An 8,101-nucleotide genomic window follows, 5' to 3' on the forward strand; every position below is an offset into this window, starting at 1 on the left:
TGTGACAGATGTAAGCAGGCACCTGCCAGTCTGTTCCACGCATTTTGGTCATCTCCTAGTTTAACAGCTTTCGGGTCCTCAATATTTGAAGTATACTCAGCGATTTCATGTTTAACTGTTGACCCCGTCATTTCATTGGACTTTTTGGCATTGCATCAGAGGACCTTCCTTTACAAAAGTCACAACTAAGCTGTATAGCCTACTCCTCCCTTTTAGCTCTGCGACTCATTCTTTTAAATTGGAAGAATGACAAACCCCCTTCCTTTGGCACATGGTTCTGTGATGTCATGTGTTTCCTTAAGATAGAAAAAATTAGATGCACACTAAATGGATCAATGAGAAAGTTTGATGTGGTGTGGCAACCTTTTATTTCATATGTGGAACAACTTACAATGTACCTTAGCTCTGAATAGCGATTGTACAAGATGACTATGTAACTACTATGTGGACTTTTTCTGTGTAATGTGGGATTTATTTATTTATTCATTTTCCCTCTCTTTGTCTTAAGTGTCTACTGTGTTTGTGTATATGTCTGAAAGCACAATAAAAATACGTTGACCAAAAAAAAAAAAAAAAAAAAGGTTTCCAAAATCGTTTCAGTGGTTCATCAACTCGTAACAGGGTGAACGGCACTTCTGCATTCGCTTTGCGGCCCTCTACCGGCTATAACCGCACTATGCAAGTTTGCCAGATCGGGTAGTGGATCTGTAGTTCGAATGAGACATAATGGGACAATTCCGCTTCCAACCTGTAGGGGGACCGAAGCGGGAAACGTTCTCTTTTGTTGCACTAAAGTCTTGGCATCATTATCTGATGAATAAATGCCATAAATGAGAAGATAACATTTAAAAAAAATCCTTTACATCGGTCAAAGGCACGTTGTTATCACACTGCATTTAAACTACACAAAACTACACACAGCATCATGATTGTGTGTTTAGACTACACAAAACTACACACAGCATCATGGTTGTGTGTTTAGACTACACAAAACTACACACAGCATCATGGTTGTGTGTTTAGACTACACAAAACTACACACAGCATCATGGTTGTGTGTTTAGACTACACAAAACTACACACAGCATCATGATTGTGTGTGTTCTTAAGGGGACTTCATTGTTGCTGCAGTAAACAGTAATACATGGAGGGCGTTAAACATGATGCAACACACATTTTTTATTCTAGAACATATATATGAGAGCAGAATATGAAGTATATTCAGAATGAAATCTGAGTGAAATAATTAAAACATAGAAAAGTATGCAGTATGTAATAAATTAGAAAGACACGACATCTCTTCAACAACTGATTTAAAAACAAAAACAAACTTTAAAGCACTTTATTTAACAGATAAGGTGATTCTGAGCTCTTTTATCTCTGTGCCACAAAAACACATCAATGAGCCACACTGCTGCCCTGGCTGACATGATCATTCATTCACACACTAGCCACACACACACTTTTTTTTGACTCAATCCCACATACACCATTCTGCCGCCACAAATACTCACTAGAGCACCAAAAGATTAATACGCTGCTAGTCTCGCTTTGCCAGACCTTCCTCCACAGCGCTGCGGAGGGGGGTCTGGCTAGTCCACACAGTATTCCGGGATGGGAGAAAAACGTGCGCTGGTTTATTGGCCAATCACAATCGTCATGGGCGGCACTAAGCACCGGGAAAAGCCGCGGTGCTGCTGCAAAATAGCCTCTGGAAGGAACTTGTTTTGGTGGAACGTGTACGTTTAAAAGTTGTTTTAGTCGTGCAAGAGAAAACTCAGATTGGCTGAGATTGTTAAATCTAGGTCTAAAAACATATTTCCTGTTTTCTACTTTGATAACTACAGCAGTTACCTCGTTTCGATCACTGATGCTGCATGAACTTTTTAAAATGTCCTAAATTCAATCCTGTTGTCATATTAACACTCTCACCTGCATGTTTGGGATTCTGTGTGTGTATTTGTACATGTGAGGTCTCACAGTTGTGTGTCTGATGTTATAGTTTAACCTGTGAAGAGACTCTGTATGTGATGTAAATAAACTGAAGTTGAAGTTGCAGAATGAATACTGGACTTCAGGGGGACATTAACACGACTCCAAATGAGTGGTGTGTTAATGTGCAGCTAAGTGTTAACACGTTTGCCATACATCCTTAATAAGGGGATTATTAGTTGTGTTTAAAGCACATTCTGCTGCCACCAAGTGGCCAAAAACCATAAATACAGCTTTAAACCTGGATTACTTTTATTTTCCAACCTGATGGCAGCAAACTGCTAGCCTGGAAATCCAGACCCAAATCCGAAAGATTAAGGGTCTGGCACTAAGTAATGAAAATGGCCCAATTCGAGGGGCGGCACCAAGCATACATTTGAAAATCTCACTGCACGCAATTGGATAACACTACGACCAATCACAACAATACACAGGGTTACGCTTAGCTACCAGCAGAGCTAACTGGTAGATTCAACTGTCGTCATCTGTTTAGCTCGCCTCTGGCCCGCCTATATCAGATAAACCGATGTGATTGGTGCAGCTCGGCATAGTTAATGAGCATCATTACTGAATGCCAGAGTAACTCGCTGAACAAATTCAAATTGTGCTCTTGGGAGAACTCTGGATTTCCAGGGTAGCAAGCTGCAGAGCCTAGTGATAATTTGTCACTTCTCATATTACAAATGATTTCACCCGTTGTTAATACAAAAATAAATTGATAAGTGCAGTTTAAAAAAAAAAGTAACCCATGATGGTATCAAGGTATTACGGTATATCAGGGTGTTAAGAAATCCCAAAGGGGATTTGACTGAAATAATTTTCAGTAGTTTTCAAAATACACTCCTCTTTCTATTAAGGTGATATGGAGATGCTGTTTTGAGTTGATGTATTGTAGTGCACAGCATGTGTAGTAAAGATGTGTGTCTGTTTTGTTATCATTATCATTTGTATCACCCTTTTTCTGGAAATAAATCTTTGTTAAGTGGACTAAAGTCTTATGGCTTATGCATTCTGACCGACGCCCCATGGTGATAGAACTCAGCCTCTGAAATTGAACCCTCCTCCTTAACAGCATGCACTGCCAGAGATCAGTCTCTAATGGTACAACAGGCAGCTGAGCTGAGAAAGATGGCAAATGTGTATTGCAAGCACGCCGGCCCACAGGGCTCAAATTGACTCCCACCGGGCCTAAGCATCTGGGATTAAAAAAGAGAGAAAAGAAGGCATTTTTAAGATGTTTTTTTATTTTTTTTAAAGATTATTTTTTAGCTTTTATGGCCTTTAATTGATAGTATAGCTTGAAGACAGAAAAGGGGAGAGAGATGGGGGACGACATGGAGCAAAGGGCCACGGGTTGGACTTGAATCCGGGCCTCTGCCAAGGACTCCTACATGGGGCGCACACTGGGTGAGCTAGAGGTCCCGTCATCTTTAAGATGTTTTTCAAACTAAAATGTGTTATACATAGGGCTGCCCCCTGAAAGTCGATGAGTCGAATCATGCGTTGTTGTTTGTTTTTTGTTAGTCAGTGTGCATTACATTATGGTTTTACATTCTAGCAAGGGCAGCACGCTGAGCACTGTTTCCCACACCTGGTCTATAGATATGAATGGTGATGACACGGCAAAAAAAGCGGGTTGGGCGGGTTGCCGACATTGCCGCAGACCCCTGATGCACTGAGGACAGTCGGCCCCGTTGACAGCTGTCCTTTCCTGCAGGGGGGGCGGGCGCAGCCAGCATTAAGTCCACGGCCCTGGGAAGCAGCGAGGTCCGGGCAAGGGGTGGATCTACTGTTCTTATTTTAGTGACGCACTTTCATAATTTTTGTCATTTTAGCTGCTCCTCCGAGTTTTGCTTATTCATTACTCTACAGGCCAAACTTAAACCCAGCAAGATTTGTCAAAGTGGGCTAATTGCATATTAGACACACAGCATTGTAGGCTAGGCAATGCCATACATGCTACAATGTCTTCTATCACCAGCAGCTCAGCTTTTACGGTTTTCTTTATTACACAAATACTGTCATATACCAAATACCCTGGTGGAATATCAGGAAGGTATAAAAAAAAAAAATAATAATAATAATAATAAAATAAAAAGATACCAAATAAGCCTATTTACACCCAAGCATATTTACAGAGCAGTCACTTCTCAGTTGTGTGGCTCTTCATGTGAAGCCTGACGTATGTCTTTCGGTGGAAGCCTTTACCGCAGACCTCACAGCGGTGCGGTTTCTCTCCGGTGTGCGTGCTGCTGTGCTGTTTCAGCGTGGAGTGGTCACTGAAACAGCGGCCGCAGATGTTGCACAGGTAGGGTTTCTCTCCCGTGTGGGTCCTGATGTGTCGCATCATGTTGTGTCGGCAGTTGAAGGATTTGCCGCACTCGCTGCAGAGAAACGGCTTCTCCCCCGTGTGGATCCTCATGTGCATCTCCAGGTTCGCCTGACTGTCGAAACACTTCCCGCACACTTCACAGACCTTCCCGTTCTTGTGAGTTTTCAGGTGAAGTTTTAGGTTTTCCTCAGAGTCGAAATGCGTCCCGCACACGCCGCAGAGGTCCGTGGCGTGACTTTTGGCGTGATTCACCAGAGAAACCACGGAGTGAAACGTTTTCCCGCACACCTCGCATATGGTCCGAGTCTGCTGCTTTTTCGCTGATGATGTCTTCGTCTTCTTCTCGGCGTCGTTGCCGTTTTCATTTTCCGATGTGTTATCCGGGTCATGGTTCTTCTTGTGCACGTGAAGCAGCAGGTGGCGTTTCAACGTGGAGTAGTCATTGAAGCATTTGCCACAGACGGTGCAAGGATATGGCTTTTCCCCCGTGTGTATCCTGATGTGTCGCATCATGTTGTGGCGACAGTTGAAGGATTTTCCACATTCGCTGCAGTTAAATGGCTTCTCCCCCGTGTGGATCCTCATGTGCGTCTCCAGAGAGCTGGAGGCTCCGAAACATTTGCCGCAAATCTTGCAGATTTCAGCTCTCACGTGCGTCTTCAGGTGAACTTCAAAGCTCTCCTCGGTCTCGAAACATTCCCCGCACACACCACAGATGTCCTTTGGGTGAACCTCCATGTGATTCACCAAAGAGACGTTGGCGTGAAAGGCTTTCCCGCAGACTTTACAGCAGATTCGTGATTTAGCTTTTTTAGTCGGGGGCAGTTTTGGGGACGTCGGTAGACGAGGCTGCTTCTTCTCCTTCCACTTGCGGCCGCTGTCGCTGTCGCCGTCGCCGTCGCCACTCTGAGATCCCGCGCTACCCCGCCACTCCTCGTCGCTGTCTTCGTGTTCGGGTGCAGAACAGCTGGAGGACGCCGCGCCATCGTCCTCCACCTTCGGCTGATCCTGCTCAGCTGAAGTGCTCGGCAGAGGATCTCCTTCTCCTTTAGCGCTGTGGTAACTGGACTGAGGCTGGTTCTTCACGTAGGGAGGAGTGAAGATGAACCTGATGGTGTTCTCCTCCTCCTCCTCCTCCTCGTCTTCCTGGCTGCTGGAGGGGTCCTCCTCCTGGCTCTTCTCAGTTTGGGGGGGCTCCAGGTCGTCCTGGTTCAGACCGGAGCTCCACTCCTGATCACAGTGTTCCTGCCGCTGCTGCTGGTCTGAGGTCAAGTCCTCGTCCCAGACGGAGAGAGCCAGCTGTGGTTGGCCTGCAGGAAAAAAACAAACAAACAAAAAAACAGGAAGAAACTTTTATAAACTAGAATATGGACCAGAATATGGCATGGAGGGTGGATCTTAAAGTCACAACTTAATATTAAGTAATACTAAGTTATCATTAAGTAACAAAGAACTAGTAGCTGCTTATTTTTTTTAGCTTTTTTAATTTAAAAAATGTAATTCTCCTTGAATTGCTTTGTTAGATTGTTTTGTCTGACCAACAGTTCAGAACCCCAAAACGTTTTTAACATAAGACAAAGAATCCTCACAAAATAATTGCATTTTTTTGCTTGTAAAATTACAGTCCAAAGAGTTTATGATAAACTTTCTGTTGATTCTAACTCTACTTCCAACACCAGTGCCCCTGAAGTAATACAGTGATTTTCACATGACAAACCTTAACTCTGGCTCCAATAACACCGTAGTAAGTAAAAAGTATTTTTGTACGACAAATTGAATGTACATATTTATATATAACAGTGACAAAACTTGCCCACGCAGTAGTTTGCTGATCATTATTTTATTGGAGTTGGCTTTCACTAACGTTACAAAGTTACAACCAGACATCATTCAATGTGACAAATGAATGACTCTTTATTTGACCTACTAGCTAACGTCATGCAAATTATTTATGACCAAATCATTCGGATGCAATCTCTAATTCGGCATATGTAAAACCTGCCAATCCAAACACCTCACTTTATATTTTTGTTTATATTCACTCCTGTTCCAACCGGACAGTCGTCTTTCAGCATATTTGTTACCGCTGATGGTGATCACCAGATTTTTTATCTGAATGTAGAGCTGCTTGGTGAATCAATTGTATGCCGAATGTAAAAGGTATACCTGTGCAATCAAAACCCTGTCTTAAATCGTGGCCTATTAGGTATATGTATTTGCAGATAAACAAGGAAATATTACACGTTTAGCTAGATTTTTTAATGGCGTTTGGTGTCTTGAGGTTCTTTCCATTAGGCAGGTATCATCTTACCCCGGAAGGGCCTGGCTAATATGAGGCATGTCAAAGCTGGCAATAAACCTGCTTTAGCATTCATCCCATTTAACTACCAATGTATTTAATAAAGGAAAACAAGAGGCCATAGCTAAGTTAGCTAAACTAAATAGCTACTTCTGACACCACTTCATTTTCACCAGAAAAGTGGGCGTTGACGAAGCTCATGTTGATAGCGATTCAGTGCATAGTCATAGCCAGACATGGTGAAAGATGGAATGCATGCTAATAATGCACAAACCTGAGTGTTTGTTTATTTTTATTTCAGGTTGTAAAACTGTCCGCAACATCCTACGCTGCCGGTGGATCTCCCGTTTAGAGAGCAGGATCTCCTCCTCGTAGTTAACGATGGTTTTTTTAACCGCCTCGAAGATCTCCTCAGCGGCCGCAGACAGCCGCTCGTTAACGAGCACTCTGAGAAGCTGAATGCTGGACATGATGCGCGCGGGCACTCAATTACGTTTACGGGCCGGACCTGACTGATATTCGGTTTTTATACGCTGTTTTTGTTGTGAAAACGGCAGCCCGACGTGCAACGTTTGGCAAGTTAGCGCTTGTGTATAGCTGGCATGAAATATTTCCGGCCAGAGCGCATTCTTTTCAAAATAAAAGCTTTATTTCTAAGCACGTAGACATTAAAAACAGTGAATTTCTCCTCTGGGGATCAATAAAGGCTCATCTAATTCTTGGCTGCCCCACTGTCTATCTCAGTTGTTTGCACTACAACTTCGTGATATTGTACATATTGTGTGTAACAGTTACATACACGTGTATTTTCCTCTGTAAATATGTTTCTTTTTGTTCCTTCAGTGCTATTATTACGACAGGGTTTCTTTCTAACTACATTTCTTTCTTTATTCAATTCTTATTTATTTATAAAACTGAACCATGAACCACAGTCCTGTGTAGAAAGCACAAATTAAGACATTTAAATACTACAAGATGATAAAAATGTAGACACAAGTTTACCTGATATCTGCACAGATATATAGTTGTTGGCTCTAATGTGGACTGTGGACAAACACAAGGACTAATATCTAATTGTCTTGATGTCCATAAGCAACAGTCTTGACTAGAAGAGGGATGTGATGTAACTTCCAGTAGATGGCAGCCTCCCCAAAAGTAACAACACCCAACAGTCGAACAAAGAATCACAAAAAAATAAACAGCAGTGAGATCTGGACTCCGACATTCAATAGTTTTATTGTGAAAAAGTCTCTCTCTTCATACCCTTGCCTTGAAACTGTACAATCAATAATTTAAAAAAAGAAAACATGTTCAGCTTTGTGAAGAACATTCTCTCACACACACACACACACACACACACACACACACACACACACACACACACACACACACACACACACACTCTCACTCTCACTCTCATACACTCGCTTCAGATTACTCAGCAGCTTCAGCCAAAAACCAGAATAGTGTTTTACAAG

The 8,101-nt window shown here is 42.6% G+C and overlaps 1 protein-coding gene across 1 annotated transcript; it reads right to left on the bottom strand.

Annotated features, from left to right (window-relative positions):
- Positions 1-1,159: 1,159 nt before the first annotated feature.
- On the bottom strand, positions 1,160-8,100 carry LOC144530735 (uncharacterized). The gene is made up of 2 exons (XM_078270443.1): positions 6,898-8,100; positions 1,160-5,634 (listed from the first exon to the last, which is right to left on the bottom strand). The coding sequence occupies exons 1-2, from the start codon at positions 7,091-7,093 to the stop codon at positions 4,136-4,138; spliced, it is 1,695 nt and encodes a 564-aa protein (XP_078126569.1). The 5' UTR covers positions 7,094-8,100; the 3' UTR covers positions 1,160-4,135.
- Position 8,101: the final 1 nt, after the last annotated feature.

This window comes from Sander vitreus, chromosome 15 (assembly GCF_031162955.1).
Source record: "Sander vitreus isolate 19-12246 chromosome 15, sanVit1, whole genome shotgun sequence".
Taxonomy (NCBI): domain Eukaryota; kingdom Metazoa; phylum Chordata; class Actinopteri; order Perciformes; family Percidae; genus Sander; species Sander vitreus.